The 21268-nt window shown below is 52.4% G+C and overlaps 1 protein-coding gene across 1 annotated transcript in view; it reads right to left on the bottom strand.

Annotated features, from left to right (window-relative positions):
* PAPPA2 (pappalysin 2) overlaps window positions 1-19576 on the bottom strand; it is an 88546-nt gene extending 68970 nt beyond the window's left edge. The window contains exons 1-2 of the mRNA XM_041479056.1: window positions 19105-19576; window positions 12854-13916 (exon numbers count right to left, since the gene is read on the bottom strand). Of these exons, the coding sequence (XP_041334990.1) occupies window positions 12854-13916; window positions 19105-19576 (1535 nt within the window). The remainder of the gene's footprint in view (window positions 1-12853; window positions 13917-19104) is intronic.
* Between the last annotated feature and the right edge of the window lie 1692 nt (window positions 19577-21268).

Here is a 21268-nt window from a genome sequence, read left to right as displayed (position 1 = left end):
AGAGGTTAACCCCCAGCTGTGCTCTCACACCATAGTGGGCACCCTCAGGACACCAGTGCCAACAGGACGCACATGTGCATCAAATACTGGAATCACAGAAAAACACTGGGTTTGTGATATTTGTACCCTGAGGGCAGGGCTGGCTCACTGCCTCACTCAGCTGCTTGCTGCCATGCATATAATGGGCACCACAGCCTGTCCAAGGGCCTCTGGGGATGGCTGTGCTGGGAATCCCAGCACATCTCCATGTGTGTGTGTAGGCTTCCCAGACCATACTGAGCTACCACCAGCCCTAGCATACCTTTGGAGGAAATAAGGTGTTGGAATGTTGGGAGACACAAGACAGATGATGGACTTTGGACCTGGTTAACAAAAGAGATTTCATAACAGGACGCCTTGGCAAAAGCAAATGGAACTTTGAAAATTAGACCTAGATGCAAGAAGATTAAATCAAACAGGTTTACTGGAAAAAGAAAATCCCATTAAACTCTGCAAGCAAGAGATGTTGTTATATGCATAAGTTTGTGTATGTGATTTTAACCTAATCATTGTAGTCCACATTACTAGTCTCCCTGAAATAGCATATAAGCATTTGTATCCCACAATAAAATCGGATTCTGATCACCGAGTCAGTCTCCCTGTCTCTCTCCATCGCCATCAATAAGGTTTTTAAGACATACTCATTGGGACTCAGACACCAGCATTTTTGTTCAAGTCGCTTTTCAGTTTCCAAAAAAAAAAAAAAAGAAAAAAGCACTGATGATTGTGGCTATTTGATAGACCTGTAGTCATTCTCTCCTGAGCTCCTGGCGGAGTCAGTCCTGCACTGCAAAAAGCACCACAGCCAACCACCAATAACCCTAAGTGGTCAAGTGGTCCTGCTGCCTGACACAGAACCCATCATAAGAGAAAGCCCCACAACACTTGTTCTGGGGATAGCTGTCTATGCTCCATCCAGGAACAGGAACCCCCATGCTCCTCTCCACCTGCCTCAAATTAAACTCTCTTAGGGAGGAAGGGACCAATTCATTCCATTGCCTCCTCCACTCCCATCACAAATACCATCCAACATCACCACATTGTTGGAGGGGAAGGGGTGTCTTTTCCATGAGTGGCCTCATGGAAGCATCAAGACATGGCCCCATAGCACAGACATCATCCCCAACAAGATAGGTCTTTAGGAGAGGACAGCAGAAAGGAGTGCTGGATCAGGCACACACACAGCAGAGAAATCCAGGGAGGGAGCAGAGGGCTGCAGTGAAGCTGATTGAAGGAGGCATGAAGGGAGACAAACAAGGGAAGCCTGGCCTCTGGCTCTGCAGGGACTGCCTGACCTCTCCTCCAAGGGGCACGGCAGCTTTGGGCTGACGCCAGCAGCGAGCCTGTGGTCTGAGAGCTGCTGCTGTCTGCCAGAGATGGCAGGCAGCAAAGCCCTAATCTGAAAGGACAGCTGAATCACAAAGCTCCCCATGCTTCTCTGCCAAGCTGAGATGTAGGACTCCTTCCTTCTGCATTGCTCTTCCCCCAGCCTTGGTGCATGTCCTGGAAACCACTGCCCATTCCCCTCTACTCTGCTCTTGTGAGACCCCACCTGCAGTGATCCAGAGCCGGGGGTCACAAGCTACAGCATTTGGGGCTACCAGGGTAAGGAAAATGTGGACCTGTCAGGGTGAGCCCAGAGGAGGCCACAGAGGTGATCAGAGGGCTGGAGCACCTCTGCTGGGCAGACCTAGGCAACACTGGAAACCCTGTGCCACTAAGAACTGGTCCACAAATTTAGCATTTCTTACAGCACTTCAGCCCTAAAGCATCATTTGTTTCTGCCAAACAACCAAACTCTATACACACTTGAAATTTAATTCAAAAGAGGCTAAATGTTCCCAAAAAGCTCCTGCAGGAGTCTGGCTTTGAGCTTGTGTTAGCACTAGTGATTCAACCCATGAACCTTCCTTTTCACCCCTCAGGGAAGACAAATCCAGGCAAGTCCCATAAACTTCCTGACTTATATGACAATTCTCATGTTGCTTAAGCATAATGGGCCATCAACTTTCCCCTGGGATAAATTTGGCCTGGCAAACTGTCTTTTAGTGCTCCACATCTTGGGGGAGTTGATAGCATTTAGGGTTTATTTTAATGGGAGTCAGTAGCCATGATCAATTGTAAAAGCTCTATTTCCACGGAAATGGGAATTTAATAGATTTTTGAAAATGCTGGTTATTGACCCAATGGGCCTTAATGGCTTAAAAACAATCTGATTGTAGTGTGTATGAGTAAATGCATGTGATTTTCAAATGAATACTGGAATAGGTAGTAAAAACCCATTTAAATTGCAGGAACCTGGTCAATAGGGAGTCTCCATTTGCGTGCTTGGCTTTTCTATTTCTATCCGAGTGAATCATGGCCATCTCTTCCTCGGAGAGGCTCACCATTTCCTCACGGCTGAGATCATCCTAAAGCACACAGCCCATCTGAGCCCCAGGAGGGTCTAGGGATGTCTTTCATTAGACCAGGCAATGATGCAGAGCTTTCAGAACAGCCAGGCTCCCAGATGCTTCCATGGTGGGAGCAGAGCATGCACGGACCATCTCCCATGGATGATGCACCCATTGCTCACAGGACAACTCCTTGGGAGCTGAAAACACATGTGTGCCTCAGACTCTTAGGTTTAAATTCAACCTACAGGCTCCCAGCTGACAATCCTTCAGGGAAATTCCCAGGCAGAAATCTTGGTTTGTCTGGGGTTGACACATATCAAAGACATCAACAGGAGTGAACTCCAAAGGAATGCACTAATTGCTAAAAAGCAATGGACAGACTAAACCCTGATATTTATTCCACAGAGCCTGTGAGCACTGACTGAAGCCCCCCTGCTCCAACTAGGGCATGTATTAAGGGTTATCACCCCCGATAGCCCTCCAAGGTCTACCAAGCACAAGGCTGCAGTTATTCCTCATTTTTCCCAACACTGGAGCAGCTCCTTCCTGGCTGCCTTTTTTGTGAGGCTGCAGGAACACAGAGGCCCAATATTTTTACCTCTTTGAAACTATACTGTGGGTTCAGCCCCTACAAAGAGGAGATCCAAGGACAGGTGTGCAGTACAGCAGGGCTGGGTGAGGGTCACAGCAAGATCCCTTAGAATAAAGCAGAAAAAAACCCCAAGGACCTGAAAATTCCCAAATTTCAAAGGGACATCTCCCTGATACCTCTAACCCTCTCCTTCAAAAACACAGTGAAGCAGCAATTGGAGAGTTCAGAGACACAGACTGTTGCCTCTTGTCCTCATAAGTGGAATAAGCAAAGGAGACAAACACCGCAGGTCCCCACCTGCTTCCACCCCAGTAATGCATCTCCCACTTCCATGTTCAAGTATCATGGGTTGGTTTAGGCTGGAAATGACCTGAAGGACCATCTCATTCCACCCTTCTGCCATTGGCAGGGACACTTTCCATTAGACCAGGTTGCTCCAAGCCCTGTCCAGCCAGGCCTTAAACACTTCCAGGGATGGGGCAGCCACAGCTTCTCTGGGACATCATCCTTGAAAACAAGGAAAGAGCTGTAGTTGCAGGGAGTTAGTAAAAAAAATTCAAAAGAATGAGTTGAAGAACCAGTTTGGAACCATAGAGGGGAAGAAAGAGAGCTCTGCTTAGGAGAAAGGCAGTGAAGCAGCAGCTCAGGGAAGGAGGGGAGTCCAGCCTTGCCCTCCAAAGCCCAGCACAGGCAGCATCCCAGCTCCAGCACCCACCAACAACTTGGGAGAGACTTGCTATCCACAGCACAGGGTAAGCACTCACCTTCCTCTGGCAAGGCCAATGCTGGCTGGAGTTACACAGTGTGTGGGAGAGAGGGCAAGCAAGAAGCAGCAGGGGAAATGGAGAAATATGTTTGCAGCCCTGTGTGGTTTTGGGAGGCAGAACTCAACGGTGGCAAGTTATTCTAGAGCTGGCTCCAAGCTAAACAAAGTCAGGGATGGTTCCCTTTATGTCTGGATTGTTTGTTTCAAAGCAAAATAAGAAAAAACATCCCAAGCCAGGACAAAGTTTTACAGGTCTTTTTTGCCTAAGGTTGCACAGATTAGCCTTGTCCCACCTAAGCTACAAGAACAGATCTGTACATCAGTTATTTTATTTTTTGCCTAAAACAAAAAACAAAGTAACGTTCCAGGCTTAGGGAGGCCTTATGGTATTTGAACACAGCTCAGGGTCACCAGGAATCCAAATTTCACTATCAATTTTTATAGTGCAATTCACAATCTGCTGAGGTAAGGGAGAGGGGATAACCCCAGTGGGTGCAGTTCTCCTGCCCCACCACTACATGGGCTTCCATGACTGAGCAGTGTCTCAGTGCCAGCAGGCTCATTAAAGTCCTCCAGACAGAGGGGAATGCTGCAACTTTTCTCCTTGTGTTTAGCCAGGACAGAGCAGCTTCATCTCCTTTCACTAAATGCCTCTCCTTGCTACCCAAGAACTGGGAGGCAGAAGGGCCAGATGCCAGCACTAACAGCAGCTCTCCATTGCTGCATGACTGGAGGAAAGATGTCCAAGACTTCTGTGCCTCAGTTTCCCTGGCTGATGATTGCCTTTGGCCACAGAACAGGCAAGTGTTTGCGAGCATCTTGAAAGATGTGACCTCTGCTTTGCAGGGTTTTCACAGGAGCTCAGAGAAGTGAGGCATCCACATCTCACTGCTGTTCATGGGAAAGCAAGTGTCCAGCTCTTCCCAAATGTCTCCTCCTCTCTCACACCACCCTGCTCCACGGGATAGAGCTCAGCTACAGGGAAAGAGGGAGAGCAGTGGACTGGCTGAGATGGTTAAGGTGACCCCACAGTGAAGATCTGCTACACGCTGCCTAAAACCAAAGAGCTGGGAGCGGTGCACATCACCTTCAGCACCAGGCCTCAGCAGAGGGAGTGTGTGGAGATCCGTGCTGGAATCAGTCAAGGCTGGAGAGAAACATGGTGTGAGGTGTGTCAGGAGGCAGCTTGGTCACCTCCTGACAGAAGGCATGGCTGGCAAAGAGGGGCCAGACCACAAACTGGTTTCTACATGGATGCAAAAGGCAGAACCCTGAGCTTGAGGCCATCTCCAGAAACAGCCAAAGTGACAAGGAAGCGGGGGGGGTGGGGGGGTGAAAAAAAAAAATCAGTCTCTCTTCTTCATCCAGCCTCCCTGACAAACAGGGCAGCAGAAAAGGCACCACAGACACTGCAAAGTTGGGGAAGGATTTCTGCTGGTGCCAGACAAGCCTGCAGCCAGCTGCAGTGGGCATCCCTATCCACCAGCAGGGCAGCATAGGCAATAAAAGGGTGGCAGAAGACCAGTCCCTTCCAGTCGTGGCCTGTCACTTCTGTTCAGATTCCTGGGCACTGGCAGGATAAGGATGCTTTAACAGGCCTGACAACAGTGGATCAATTTGCTGAGCAAGGATGAAGCTCCCAGGGCATTAAGCTAACTGCTCAAGAGGAACCACACAGCCCTGTGGTCAATAAGCCCCTCCTCGTGCACTTTTCACCATGATGGCAATGTCTAATCTTCCCAAAAGATCCAAAACTTTGCTTCATTCACCCTAAACTTCTCACTGAAGGGCAAAAACCTGTAACTATGATATTGGTAGGGAAAGGGACTGAGACAGAGGAAAAGAAATCTGTTCAAGCCAAACATCTCCAACTTGCTTTTTATATGCTTTTTTTTTTTTTTTTTTTTTTTTTTAGGGTAAAACCAAGTCCCAAGCCTCCAACTTTTTTTTAGACCCAGGCAACTGGATGTCCCAGCCAGGGCACAAAGTGCACAAGCCAGTATTCTAAAAATGCCTTCCTCACAGATATAAAAAGGACATGAGATAATTTGTTGGGGAAATTCTGTAGTGTAACAATCATACATTAACAGAAAAAAAAAATAAAACCAAGGCTGTCTTTCATCCCCAGCACAGCCCTTGAAAAGCAACAGTCACAAACAATCAGCATCCTCATCCTTCTTAAAGCCTCCAAAGCAAGTCCTCTGCTTCACACCATCTCAGTTGGTTTGGGTGGTGCTGGACTCATTCCCTCTCACCCCACTGCCCTCTGGAAAGGGGCAATTTGATTTCCTAAATAACAGTGCTGGCTGGGCCAAGGAAAACTAAAAGCAGTATGTTCGCTTAAAGACTCCCCTGGCCGTAGCTCAGGCTGCCAACCCAAGGCAGATTAAATCATCCCAGAGACCCTGTCAGCACCAGCCGACGGGTGTCCCTCCCGATGGCTGCCAAGCTCCTGCCACCTCGGCTCCTGGGGTCCCACTGGCCTGGCCAGGGCCTCGGCTGGTGTTCCCCACCCACAGGCAAGGGTACAGTAGGATGAGGAGGAGCCCTGGGGAGGCCTAACAAAGAGTGACCCCTCCCAGCCATGGGACACACGCTGTTCCTTCACAATTGCCATCCCAACACAATTGGCCCCCCTCGAGTGAGCCCCCGAGTCGGTGGTGTTTTCGAGAACAATAGCTCACATCTGGGACAGCTGTTTTCCCCAAAAGCACCCGGGCTGCCTACAGCCACTGGGCAGGGGTCCTGTGCCCTCGCTCACACGCAGATCATGTTCTCCCTCTCCCACAGAGATGTGGTCACCACTGGGGGAACTGAGCAGGTTCCTCCAGGAACTCGCTGCCTGGCAGTTCCATGCTCACAGGAAGACTGATGGGAATGAGTGAGACTCATGATCCCACAGAGGCTCTTTGGAAATTAACCCCTGAGCTTTCTACCTTGGCAAGAAAAGAAGTGCATTATTGTGATTTTATTTCCTAATTTAGCGCCCGAAAAAAAAAGCAGGGAAGATTTGTGCACATCAACAAGATGGGACTGGGAACCTCCCTTTGTAGCTAAACACCTCTAGACTCTCATGCTGCTCTTTCAGCTCCACAGGGTAACACAACAGAGCTCTGGCCCCACCAGAAGGGAGCACTCTGACTCTGGAAAGTGCTCCTGAGAGCCTGCACAGGTCCTTGGATAGCAGCACCTCAGTACTTAGTTACTTCCCTCTGGAAAGAAGTAATTTCCACAGTCCCACTGCCCTCCAGCTGTTGGATGGGGTGAGTTAGACCCTGTTGTGCCTCCCTTAGAGGGAGTCTCCATGCTGGAGCCCTCACCACCCCCTCCTCTGCCACAGCAATGCAGTCTCTCACCATCCCAAGTCCTCTCTCTTGGCAACAGAATCCCACTGCTGGGCTCCTGCAACTAAGCAATGGTAACATGCCAAACTCCCTCCAATCAGAAAATATCTATCTCCATACTAGCCAACATTTTGAGAAGGTCAAAAGCCCCAAGAAGGTCTTCACCCCCAAGTTAGGGCTCTGGTAGGCTGAGGCACCTTCACATGGCTGCAGCCTCCAAATCCCGTCACAAGCAAGCAACTTGGGAGACATCCTGCCCACCTGATGTAATGGGCTCTACCAAAAACATTCCCTCCTGTTTTTGCTAGGTTTTAAAACGGTTAATCCATAGGAAAGCTCAGAGAGAAGGGACTTTCCTACAAGGAAAGGAGAAGTTTTCCAAATAGCTCAAATCCAAGCAGTCACAAAACTCTAAAGCATCCACCAACAAACCATCAGGCTGCAGCAAAAGGTCCTGTTTACTACTGCATCCCCACAGTGCCAGCAAGTATACTAGAGACTAGAAGCAGCAAGCTCAGAAGCCAGTGAACCCATCACTGCCACTTTTGGTGCTTCCAAAGCACTCCCCTCCTCACCACTTTAAAGCCCCAAGCTCAGAACTTGAGGCTCTTTGGATACACCAGGACAATATTCGGGCACATGCCAGTAGGACTCCAAGAGGTGCCAGAGGGAGCTCAAAAGCAGCCAGAGCTCAGGTTCTGAGCAGAGAGCTCCCTTGCCATGCATTCCTCATGGGACCAACATAGTCTCTGCCACTGTACAGGCAGTGAAAATCACTGAAAACACCCTCTCCCATGCACCCTTCAAACAATCAACCACCACAAGCAGCGGACACCATCTCCAGTTGGCCTCCAATCCAGACCCAGAAAAACCAACGACAGGTACTGCCACACAGTTGAATCTGTTCTCTGCAACAGCTTCAGTGGCCTGAGGTTGTATGCAAAGCTTTTGCAATAACTTTGCATGTTTCTGCTCTCTTTCACAGTAAGAAAGACCTGCTAAGGTTTCCTGTAGCAGGGGAAGAAGAAGGGGAAGGGAGCAGCTAATTGGAATGCTCTTTTACCATCTGGTTGAGATTAAGGCCTAGGCAGGTCAGCTCTGGCCCGAGATACCTCATTGCCTCACCTGCTCTCAATTTGACACCCTTTATGCTCTCAGGTCCAACAACACTCAGCTGAACATCTCCTGACAAGGCTCAGGTGCCTGGGGATACCTTGGAGTGATTCCTTCTTTCTCGTGGTTGTCACCAGAGTCTTTCAGGGAGGTTAGTCTGGATCAGCTTTTGAACGCAAGGCTTAAGCTGCAGGAGACTCCCAAGCAGCCTTAACCCAATTAAGCACCAGTCCCTTAGGAAGGAGGCCAGCTAAGCTTGTGTTAGAGCCCATCAAGTGTCCAGTTAATCAGGTACATTTCAACATCAGAGCTTTGGTCATCCCTGCAGAGGCCACCAAGCCTGGAGACACCTCATCATTTTTCACCTCCTTTTGTCACTTAGGTTATTTCTGCCATTACTTTGGGCAGTAAGATGAAAGGCCCAGCAGCTCTGCCCTTACCCACTTTGCTCTCCAGACTCCCCTCCGGTTTTTCTTTTCACATTAACTGTGTCACACACCAGATTCTCATTGACTAAGTGCCCGAGGGGGACCCTCGCTGAGTGTTAATTGCTGCTAATGAGCTGTTGCTGCTTTCCTTCCAAGAGCACCAATTACAGCAGCACTCAAGCTCTGCAAGAGGATGGGAGCCTGCAGAAAATTAAGGCAAATTTTACTCCAGACCCCGACACTGGACTGCCAGAAACTCCTGGAAAACGCTTGAAGTTAGGATAAAACTGGGTGAAGCATGATAGTCAGTAACTCTCCTGATGTTGCCTGTCCTTTTGTTCCTCATAAGGTGGACCAAGGGTGAATGGGAGTCTGGAGACTGTGACTTGCTTCCCATGTCTCCTGTTGGGCTGCCTTGCAGGGATGTCTACACACAGCTCTCCACCTGAGCTCTTGCTTAGGTCTCACTCCAGCCACAAATGCAGTCCCACTGGTGGGTTTCACCTGTGGGTGGTGGCCCAGCTGTCTCATAGCACAGCAGAACTTGTCTGGTTCCATGTGCTATCAGAGCAGGTGCAGGAGGGACTCAGCAATGTGTTTCAGTGCTCAGCTTCTGCCTCGGCCACAGGTGGCTCCAGTCCCACCAGAGTTGTCACAGAACCCTGGCATGGTATGGATCGGAAAAGACCTTAAGGATCAATTCATTCCTGCCCTTCCAAAGACAGGGACACTTTCCAACCTGGCCTTGAACACTGCCAGGGACAGGGCAGCCACAGCTTCTCTGGGCAATCTGTGCCAGGGTCTCACCACCCTCACAGGGAAAAATTTCCTCCTGATACCTAATCCAAACCTGACTCCTTCAGCTTAAACCCATTCTCCCTTGTCCTGCCACTACATACCCTTGTAAAAAAAAAAAAATTAATCATCCTTCTTTCAAAATCTCATTTCCCTTCCCTGGGTGAGGGTATGAGCTGGCACCAGCTGTAGCCCTGGAATTATAATGAGATGTTCACCAGCTAAGAAGCACTGAAGCCACCACTGTTCCTCAGCTTTTCCTCTAATTTACTTCTCTCTAAGCTGCAGCCCAAGAGGGAATTTTAAATCAGAAATGTGTTAAGATGGAAAAAGCTTCTGCTTGAGTGCTTAAAATTGTGAAGGACAAGACACGGTGTTGAGACCCTTCACCAAAATATATTGAATCTGTCTACAGTGCTGGTAAGAAATTGCCCAGCATCTCACTCTGACTTTCTCAATTCAATTATTTTTGGCCATAGTAAGAAACATTCACCTCCAAACCACTCTTTGAGAAAGGCTTGAAATTAAGTAGAGATTATTTAACCCATGAAAAAAGATCTTAAGATTTTTGTTCTTGCCATCTTATCTGCAAGGAGAGAGGGGTTCCCTCTCCCCTGATTGTCCCAAAGCCACAGCTCCCTCCTGGGCTCTGGCACAGGTATGAGGAAACAGAGATGTCTGGCTGAGCAGCAGCCAGCGTGCTCTCCTTCAGTTACAGACCCAAAGCTGTTTGCATCAAAGCACCTGGCTCCTATTGTGCTGCCTTTCCGCAGTTTGTTAAATTTTATTTCACATTATTTCTTCTGTTTTGGCTTCCACCCTAAAAACCCTTCTATAAGTTTGCCAGCTACCCTGCTCATTTAAGTACAATACCTTACAGCAAATGCAGCAGGACTCAGCTCTGCCTGAACAAAACCCACCAGGATGAGGTCCCCTGCTTCTGTGTCTTGGGGTTCACCTGCCAATTTTGGGGGAACACCACAAACCTGGCCATGCCCTTTGGCAAGCACAAGTTCACCTCGGTTTTTCCCAAACACACACTACTAGTTTCCCAGCGGTTTTCCCACAAACAGATATATTCCTCCCTAGAAACCATCCTCAGCAGGGATGAGCACAGGGAGGGTGGATATCCACCAGCATCACCAGACTGGACAGGGCTTTGAGCAATCTGGTGTAGTGAAAGGTGTCCCTGACCATCACAGGAGGGGTGGAACTGGATGCACTTAAAAGTTCTTCCCACCCGAGCCATTCAATGACTCCTTTTTCCTGTGATCTCTGAAGAAGCCAGCCAAAAGCAGCTCAGAAGACCTCAGTGGCAGCAGGATTCAACCCATGCCCCCTCATTTCCCAAATGCCAGGCACATTGGATTTCATTTTTCTGAGTTTAGTCTACAATCAATCATTCTTGTTCTCTGCGCAGGCCAATGAGGTCTGCGGAAAGAAAATTGCAAAAGATTTGTTATTTCCCTAGTGTTCCCATTTTCCCATTCCTTTCCCACAGAAGCAAGGGATTTTTTTGTTCTGCCTTTTTTGTTTCCCAACTTTCAGGGGAAAATCCTGACAAATGGAAGCCCTGATTCATACCAGCAAAAATTTGGCCTTTTTCAATTTAAGGTGGAGCCCTTCTTGTCTGAGGATGAAAACATTTCTCTAACTGCACACAGAGGCAAGGACAGAGCCTTTGCCCTGCCAAAGCCAAGGCCAAGTGGTGCTGGGTGCTGACGGCCACCACAATTGGAGAGTTGTTGTGGAAGCTTTTCATCTGCTCCATGATCAGGAAAGCACTTCCATGATGGCTCACAGCATGGGAAACAAGGGGACAAGTGGTCACAGGGTAGCAATGGTGGCTGTCACCAAAGAGACTTCCAGAGGTGGGAAAATATCTGGGGAGGGTTGCTTGGGCAGGGACACAGTGTGATGCCTCTCTATGTCACTGGGATGCACTGGAAGAAAGGTTCCCTGTCCTCTTCCCGGGTTTTCTCAGCCAACTTAAGGATGGGTGAGAAGGACTCAGGAAGGGAGGAGGGAAAGTGCTGCTTCTCTCTATCACCAGTGCCCAAACAGAGACCCCTCCTTCCCTCCTCCCTCCATCCTGCTTGGGAAGGAGCAGAGAGAAGAAGCAGACTTGGGAAAAAGGGATTTATGACTGCAGTCTATCTGCTCCCACAGCCCAGGGAAAGGAAAGTGAAGGAGAGATAAGATCAAAGGGTAGATATGTCCCTAAAACCCTCCCTTGCAACTTTCTTGACAAATGCTGCCATCTGTGCTGTACTGCTCCTGCTCCAGTGGGCACATCTGCCTGTCACTGGGAGCCAACAGCAGGGAATGAATTTTCTCTGACACTGAGACAGAAACAGCTTTAAACAAAACAAAACAAAACAAAACAAAAAAAAAAAAAAAAAAAAAAAAAAAAAAAAAAAAGGAAAAGCCATTACTTTTTTTCCCCCTTCCCCAGCTCCATACAGAAAGTACATTTAGCAGAGCCCCAAGGGCTGGAAGCCATCAACCGGGCTGTCTGCACTTCAGAGGCTCCAGCAAGGAGAGCAGGTGGGTGCAAGCCACCGACTGCACCAAGGACACTGTTTACAACAACCCAGGGTCACCCATTATGTGAATGGGTCTTCATCGCCCTGCCTTGCTGCTGACTCCAAAGATCCCTGGGGACAGCAAGGGTCCCCTAACACAGCATATTGATGTTCCATGGGTTTTAGTCCATGTGGATTTTCAAGGTATTTTGCACCTGAAGCACACAATAAAGGCGCACGTCCTCCTCCAACCAAGGGAATCTCCTTGTGGGCATTACACCCTGGGGCAAGATTCAGGAAGGCTTATGCATACCCACCCACACCTTTTCAAATCCTGCACCTCACATCTAGCACTGCTGGGTTGCCTCCTTCTCCCCAGTCCAGCAATCAAGAAAAGGCATTTTGAACACAAATTAAGAAATCAGACTTTAGACACATCCAAGGAAGGTGGAAAAGCACAGCAATTCCTCAACTACATGCCAGGCAGGGGATCAGGGTAAGGAATATCCTTCACATGGGCTGCTCTGCCCACCCACAGGAATGCCCACATTCCCACTGGCATGTACCCAGAGGTTGGCAGCTCTGCACTGGGAATCCCCCTGACGGGGCAGGGGGGAGGAGTGTCCCTGGGGGGGAAAAACACTCACTGGCAGGGTCTCACAGAGGGGTGCCATGTCACACCATAGGATTCACGTCTTTTGATGGCAAACACACCCATCCCATGGGAAAATGCCCCTCTGCCTTCCCACACTGGAAAGCCACTGGTCGGAAGCAATACCCAGGTGCAGAACAGCTGTTGGGGAGAGGGTGCATCCCATCCTTTGACATACCACCCCCCACAAGCCCCACGCCTACCGGTGGGGCGAGTCAGGGTCGAAGCAGGTCCTGGCCACGTCGGTGGCCCGCGGGTCACAGCAGTCACCGTCATCGAAGTCGTCCAACATGTTGTTGCACTCCATGTGGCAGACGCCGTCGCGGCGCTTCCAGGAGAAACAGCGGCCGGGCCTTCGGCAGTCCCCGCCATCGTAGCCGGTGAGGGGATGCTCGCACTCGGGGTCACAGCGCTCGTTGCCCACCTTGCTGGGCTCGCAGCCCAGGAGGACGGCGCGGCGGCGCAGTGAAGAATTGTGTACCTCCAGCAAGCTGAGCTGCCAGGAGATGTTGTAGGGCCGGAAAGCTTCGCTCAGAGCCCGGTGTTGTCGCCAAATCTGCTCCCAGCTGACCGTCGGCCGCCCGCCATCATCCTCCGCCAGGTTCACCACGCGGTACCACACCACCTTCCAGCTGCGCAGCGGCCAGTGCTGGTTGTAGTGGGACACCAGCTCCACGTTATCGCAGGCAGTCTGCCCACAGGCAGGGGGGCCCAGCGGCCGCAGGATGGGGGATGGTGGGGACAGCAGCACCCACTGCTGGGGGAAGGCACCCTCCCGAAAAGGCATCCAGCATTCCTCCGGGGTGGCAAAGCCAGCGGCCAGAGCCAGCCCTGCCGTCTCCCCAGTCACCTCCTCTAGAAAGGAACGCTGGAGTTGGGATTGCGACAGGGCACCACGCCACAGGGCCAGCCCAGCCAGGTGTCCCCGGAAAGTGTGGGTGGTCCCCCAGGCGTCCCCCCCCAGTAGCAGCGTGTGACAGGAGGACATGAAGGCACTGTGCAGGGGTCCCTCCTGCCCGCCAGAACGACCAACCCGCACCCCATTGACGTAGAGGGCCATCCACCGCCCATCGTAGCTGGCAGCCAGGTGTGTCCATGCCTCAGGGCGGTAGCGGTGGTGGGAGGTCACCTCAGTGGCACTGGCTGCCCTGTCCGTGCGGAGGGAGAAGAAGAAGCGGGCGTCCTTCTTGCCACTGAGCTGCAGGGCACGGATACCCAGCGCCCAGCCCTTGTCGCTGGCTGAGTGAGAGCAGTTGTTGAAGACACCTGCAGCAGGTCAGGGACAGGGATGGAGAGAGAGAGGAGAGCTGGTAAGGACCAGAGAGCATCACCACCCCTCCCTGGAGCACAGGCTGGGTCCTCGGCAGCAGGTAAATGAAGGTGGTCAGAGGCTGGGCAGTGAGTGCTCCGCCACGGGTGACACCCCAGCCCCCATTCAAAATCATTTGGATGAGTAGGTGGAGCAACCAGGAAGAATGGCAGAGCCAGAAAGGCAGGATGGAGAGGGGAGGAAGAGCGTGGATGGGAGGAGAGGCTGAAGAGCGAGGTGTTTCTGAGTTGCTCTCTGTAGGAGTGCTCCGGCGGGATGGGATTAAAGGCTAAGCTTTTTATCTGCGAGCCAAAGCTTTTAAAAATTAGAGCACAGCAACCCAAAGCAATACAGGCTCCTCCAGGGACTGCTTCCCCAACAGCTTCCAGACAGATTTACAGCTCTCGTTTATGCTCCAGTTTCCCTCCCAGTCATGCATCCAGTGCTGGCGGGAGAGGGTTGGAGAGGGCTGTGCTGCCTCCAGCCTGGCGAGTGCACTCCTCAGCCCCTAAGGTCACCTGAACACAAATCCACTCCCAGGAATAGCCTCTCCCTTTGTACCCAAGCATGCTGCAAACCTGTTTTAGGCTGGGCAAGACCTGGAGCTGTGCTGACTTTCTCCCAGACTGCTGAGTGCCCACAACAAAGAACCAGAGGCTTGCAGGCACGGAATGCCATTGGGAATCAGTGGCCATAAGGCATTTAAAGGCTGGCAAGCATAAAGCAACCTGCTGCTTGAAATAAATGCCTTGGGCTCCTAAACCACCACAGCCAGGATGTTCTTGCAGGACATTGGCTGAGGTGAATGAGCTTGAAGTCACTCTTTGAGCGACCAGTGGTGCCTTCTGGGGGCACCCTGCTCTCCCATTCATCACCCCTACAAACAGTGTCCCAATGCTGACAAAACCTTCTGCCATGCCCAGAGACTCTTTTTATGTTTCTGCTGCGGTATTTCATATCCTCCATCCTGCTTTTCCTTCCACTCATTGTGCCATTCTCGTCACATACACGGCCTGCCCATCCTCATGGCATCAGGACCTTGTGGTCCAAAACAAAGCACTCCTGCCTGTGCCACTGTCTTGCCTGTCCCTGGGGATGCCCCAATTACTGCCAGAATTGTGAAGAGGCCAGTAGAGAGAAGCAGAAGTGTAGAACAGAAGGAGCTCCAGGAGGAGCAGGATCTCCTGGCTCTCATCCAGGGGATGTGTCCGAAGCCAGGTTACCATGACCCCACATTTCCCCCTTATAAACACGGCTGGCAAAGGCCATGTCAAGCCCTGCTGCACCCCAGGAAGCAGCATCCCTCCCTCCATCCATCACTTTCACCAAGAGCGAGATGGGTGGTGGCCTCTAAACCATCCCACGGCCGTAACCACCCTGGGCATGGATCCCTGTCACTGCTCACTACAAAGGCAGCCGCACACAAAGCCTCCGTGGGCGGATGGGCTTCGGCCAACTCTTGTTTTCTGGTGGATTGTGAAAGGGAAGCAGAAAGACCAGGGGAAGCTGAAACCAGGAGAAGCCAAAAAGCAGGAGGCCAGCAAAGGAGCCTTGCAGAAGTGAGAAGGCAAAGCTGGAGAGTACTTTTGGGCTGGGTGCTGGCTGAAATGTGCTGAGACCTGCACACTCAAAAGCCATCTTTTGGTCCTCACTGAGGTTGAGGAAACAGGGCTTGGTACCATCTCTCTTGGGAAAACTCATGCAGTTCACCTTGAAATGATGCAGAGTGGCCCAAATTTGATTAAATCCCAAGATAAAAATGGGAAAAACAGCATCAAGGGTGGAACAGCCCCTGGGGTGAATGTAAGCTATCATCCTCACAAACTCATGCTGGAGCCAAGCCATGCCTGGCAGTGCCTGATGAGTACAACACTGGCCAAAAGAAATTTAAGTGAGCCCAGGTATAAGGACTTAATCGAAGTTCTCAAAGGGATGTGAGGCCAAGGCCAGCTCTACAACAGGGGAGGAAAATCAGTATATCAGCAGCTGGTGCACCCTAGACATGGCCAGGGATGACACCTGCACATCAGTAGCAGTGAAAGTTCTGCAGGCAGAGCAGCATGTCCCACAGCTGGCAACCACTGCAGAACAGTGTAACAAAAAAGGTGTAGCAGCAGGTCCTGACATCTCTCAAGGGCCTTCATGAGAAATCATCAGGGGAGCAGTTTGAAGACCCCAGGGTTTGCCAAGGAGCTTGGCATTTTGTCCTGAGGCAACCCACCAGAAGGGAAAGCTTTGTAGAAGAAGTGTGAAGTATCTCCTCAGCAGCTCTAAGTACAACTCTGCCTCTGATACCTCAGGCAGGAAAGAGGAGCTCTAGCCTGGTTTAGGCTGTTCATCTTTCACCTGTGCCTCAGGGGAATTCCTCCGGGGGTGAAACAAGAGTTGTTGGTAACAGTGCAAAAAAATTTGAAGAAGGTACCTGCCAGGGAAGGTTGAGGAGAAAAAGCCCACAAAGAAATCAAGTGTGCTCCTTTGTAAGGACCACACTGGAAGCAGCCTCTCCCACTGGGGCCAGGAATTTTGCAGCACAAGGAATAGCTTTCAGTCATGCTTTGAGACCCAGATACTGTGGGAAATCGGCTGCTAAAGGTCCAGAGGGTGTGACAAAGGCCAGGAGCCTCTAGTCACGGTCACCCCTCAGGGTATGCCGTGGGAACCACCTCAGGGACCCAAAGAGGACATCCGGATTTAAACACAGCAGATGTTTTAGATGGTCTCTGGTGAAGGATCTGACCCAACAAAATCACCTACAATCTGAGTAAAAACAAACCTCAGCCCAGCACATAGGGGAATTTCTTGGGGTTCTCCAGAAGCAGAGCAGGCATAGATGGACGGGAGACAAAAAAGGTAGAAAAGGAAACAGCATCACATGAAAGGACTCTCATCTGCTGCCCAAAATGAGTAGGACAAGGAAGAAGGACCAGTTTCCTTCCCTAACACTGGCTGTTGCAGGTTATACCCCAGCAGAAGGAGTGACTAAGAAGGATGAGCTACCCCATCCAGGGTGGCCCTGAGGCAAAATGTGGCATCTAGTGGAAAACACCAGCAACTCCTGAGCCTTCAATCCAAGCAGCAACTACACCAGCTGACAGGACAGTTTGCTTTCCATGCAAGATATGCTTAGCCTGCCCTTACTTCCCAGGCACTGATGCTGGGAGAGCTCAGCTCTGCCCTGCTTTCCTCCTGCCTTCCCTCATACATGGACACTTGGAGCCTCTCCAGCTCCTCCACACCTCTGGATGACCTCATGCTCAGTCGCCTCTCTTTTGAGAGAGCAGGAGCAACAGATCAGGAGCAGACTCGGCACCTGCTGAGGGCTGGCAGCTGCTTCTGTCACCTGCTCACACAAAATGCCAGCAGCACTGGGCTCTTTGGCCACCCACACCCGGGCCCCTTGGTCCCAACTGCAGGGAGACAGTGGGAAGTGAACAGTGACTCAGACAGCCAGAGGTTCCTGGGGCTGACTCAAGCCCCGGAGCAGGGAAGCTGGGGGATATTACTCGAGTGAATGCCAGTGTTCACGGGTGGTGCTTTCAGCACTAACGACTGTCCCACCCTCCAGAAGGAAATTAAAAAATAAAGAATAAAAAATAGTAATAAAAAAACTCTGCTAGCTAGCTGGGAAACAGAACCCAGCACCTGCAGGCCAAACCTCCAGATGCAAACAGCCGTGCTGTCGCTGTGATGACTGAGAACTGTGCTCCATGCATCCCAAGGTGCTGCCCGCCAGCAGGGGGGCAGAGGGATGGCGATGGGAAGGCACACAGTGAGGTGGATGCTAGGGAGTTTGGTAGTTTCCTTGTACATGGCTGTTTTTCCCCTCTGCCACAGACTCCAGCTCGTCCCTCCTACCACTTCCACATCACAGGTGTGGTTATTGCTCTAGAACTGAGGAGATAAATCAATGAAAGGGACCAGACAAAGCAGAGGGAGGCTCAGTGGGATGAGCACAAGCCAAGGGAGAGTTATGATGGAGAGAGGGATTCCCCAATCAGCTTGGCTGGGGCAGCACAGGAGCACAGGAGCCCACACTGTGGGGACCCCAGACATCCTGACTCTGCCATCTGTTCCCAGCCCTTCCTAGCATCCCTGCACTGCCCTGCCGAGCTTGTACCCAGACACAAACACCCCTCGTGGCACAGCTGAATGAAGCACCACTGCAGAAGGTGGCATCTGCCCCACTCTGTGCCTGTGTGCCAGTCTTCTCTGTCTCCTCAGCTTCTCCATTAAGGAGAAGGATCATTAAGGTTGGGAAAAAACCTTTTAGGTCAAGTCCAACAGTTAACCCAGCACTGCCAAGCCCACAAATAAACCATGTCCCTAAGCACCACATCTTTACATTTGTTAACAATTCCAGGGATAGTGATTCTACCACTTCCCTGGGCAGCCTGTTTCAGTGCATGACAACTCTTTCAGAGAAGAAATTTTTCTTAGTATTCAACATAAACGTCTCTTGGCACAATTTAAGGTAATTTCCTCTTGTCCACTTGTTACTTACGAGAAGAGACAGACAACCACTACACCCTCCTTCCAGGTAGCTGTGGAGAGCAATAAGGTCCCCCTTGAGCCTCCTCTTCTCCAGGCTGACCCCCTAGCTCCCTCAGCTCCTCATAGCACTCGCTCATTCCTTGCCGGTTTCTCAGCAAGCTCTTGAGGGGGTAGTTATGGGTAGAACAAGCCCCTGGGGCCGTCCCCTGCCCCGCAGCCGTTCCGCAGAGCCCTCGGGGCCGCAGCCCGGGGATCGGGCCGGGGCCGGGCCGTGAGCGCGGCGCGGCTGCCACCGTGCGGCCACCGCCCCGGGGACCCGCCGGGAGCCCCGAAAGCCTCAGTGTGCCCGGAGCCCGAGCAGGGGGGACTGGTGGGTTGGGGGAAAGGGAGGAGAATCAGGGGGAGCGTATCACCCAGAGATACATTCCAGCTCCCGGCGGCTGGGAGGACGGGGCGGGTGGGAACAGAGGGGAGGGGATGGTTTAGGGTTTGGTCTCAAGGGAAGGAGGAATATTCCACGCCCGCGGTGCTGACAACACGGGTGTGGGCGCGGGGTGTCACCTGCCAGAGCGGGGAAGTCGGGGAGTTCCCCGTGCGGATGTTTGCGGATGGTCGGGGGGTGTCGGGTCCCCATCCCTCCCTGCCGGGGTTTACCTGCGATGATGGCCGGGTTGTTCTGTCCGCCCTCCGCCTTCACCCACAGCTCCAGAGTGAACTCCTCCCGCGGGACTGCGGGCAGCGCCTCCGCCCGCGCCGCCAGCTGCTCCCGGCCGCCCGAGAAGTACAGGGCGGGCAGCGGCCGCTCCCGCGGAGGGTCCGACACCTGCGGCTCCCGGCCCCGCCGCCTCTGCCCCCGGCTCCGGCCCCGGCCCCGGCCGTCCGCCTCGCCCTCCGGCTCTTCTCCTCCTCCCCAGGCTCCCCGCGGTCTCCGGCCCCGCGGGGATGCAGCTCCGAGCGCCCCGTGCGCGGCGGGACCCTGCGGGTACAGCCCGTACGGGTGATGCGGGGGGGCGGCGCGGCGGCTCGGAGCCTCCATCCCGCACCCCGAGACCGGCGGGGGCTCCCCGCGGGCCAGGCTGAGCGCCGCCAGCAGCAGCGCGGCCAGGGGTGCTCCGCCGCGTAGCATCCTCCTTGGGAACGAAGTTTGGGGGCTGGGAGGTGGGGGGCGAGTGGCCGCGGGGGAAATGGGGTGTTCAGGGGGGCGGCGGGCGGCAGCGCCGGGGCACAGTCCCCCGCCCCCCGCCGCAGCCGCTGCCCCCAACTTTTCCCCGGCACCGCTCTCCTCCCTTCTGCTCCTGCGAGAGGAGGAGGAGGAGGAAGAGGAGGAGGAGAAGGAAGGCGAGAGCACCGCGGCGGGGACCCCCTCTCTGCCTGCAGCCGGGGCTCCCGGGGCACGGCGGACCCTGCGCGGCTCTCGGCGCTGCCCGGCTCTGCCTGCGGGAGCGGGGGATGCGTTAGTCGCCCTTATCTAGAAAGCCCCGAGGCGCTCCGCTCCCCACCCCCACCTCGAGGAGGGGTGTGGAGGGGGGGCTGCCCTTATTTAAAGATGATTATGTCCAATCTAATAAACCCCGAGCGGAGCATCGCCCTCCCTTCCCTCCGCCCTCCCGAGCGCTGCCCAGGATGCTGGCGGGGAGGGGATGCGGGAGGGACACAACCCTCTTCACCCCCTTCCCGCCCTCGGGGTTTTGGGACAGCACCTGCCCTGTCCCTGCCCGTGTTTTCTCCTGTTGTAGTTCTCACCTCGCCTCCATTCTCCATCTCCATCACCTAGAAAAGAAGCTGAAAGGAGGGGACACCCTCCCTCAGCCCTGCCCCAGGCAAGGTGAGAGGTTTTCTTGGACTCGGGGTCCCTTCTCGGCAAGAGATTTTTTTCTGCTTTTTCTTGCTTTTATTGTTTTTTTTTTTTTTTCCTTTCCCAAACAATGACACGTGCAGAAAGGTGGGGTGGATGTGCCTTATCTGAAAAAACCACATCCAAAAGCCAAAAAAACCCCTATGAATGCACCAAGGGAGTGGGCAGCAGTGTGAAAAGCATCTCACCCACCCTCTGCTGGAGCACCAGCGCTGCTAGGGAGAGTTTCTCAAAGCATACAGGTGAGAAAACAAACCCCCAAAGTTTCCTCTTGGTTCCCAAGACTCCCTCACACCAGTACATGGCATAGGAGACTAGGAAAACTTCATCAAGGAGATTCAGTGAGATGAGAAGCTTTTTCACGCTTCCATTTCATTATTATTATTATTATTTTATATATTATTTTTTTCACTCCCAAACACTATCTGTGGCGGTCAGTCTGAAGCAGGGTTGCCAGCGAAAGCTGGGAGGCCCATTCCAGGGTACAGGCTTTCAAACCAGCAAGGCAGGAGGGAAGGGATTTAAGAATAAACGGCAGGAGCTGGCTGAGTGGGGCTGGGGTTGGACGGGTTTTTTGTCTTCTCAAGGTGGGAGGGTGATGGGAATAAGGGTGGGGGACTGGTGCCTTTAGTCAGGGGGAGATAGAAAAATACAGTGCTGGAAAATCTGAGGGTTAGGAGGGGTGAGCACAGCACATCTCCTGCTGCCTGGGAAGGAGGAAGGTGGGTGTGAGCACACAGAGAGGTGAGGGCTGGGCTGGCAGGGTGTGAAGAGGAAGGGAGGACACAAGGGAGCAAACAAGGCCAGGCAGAGCAAGGATGGCTCATTCAAAGTTGCTCAAGCAACTCCCGAGGACATGTGCGGAGTGAACCACATCCAAGCACAACACCAACACCCATTGCTTGCAGGGAGCTGGTGAGAAGAAGTCTGCAGCTCTCCTGCCTGCAGCCACTGGCAGTGGGG

Source organism: Pyrgilauda ruficollis, unplaced genomic scaffold (genome assembly GCF_017590135.1).
Source record: "Pyrgilauda ruficollis isolate IOZ18807 unplaced genomic scaffold, ASM1759013v1 scaffold47, whole genome shotgun sequence".
Classification (NCBI taxonomy): Eukaryota; Metazoa; Chordata; class Aves; order Passeriformes; family Passeridae; genus Pyrgilauda; species Pyrgilauda ruficollis.
Note: the sequence above shows the minus strand (reverse complement) of the source record. Positions and strands in the feature narration are given on the sequence as shown.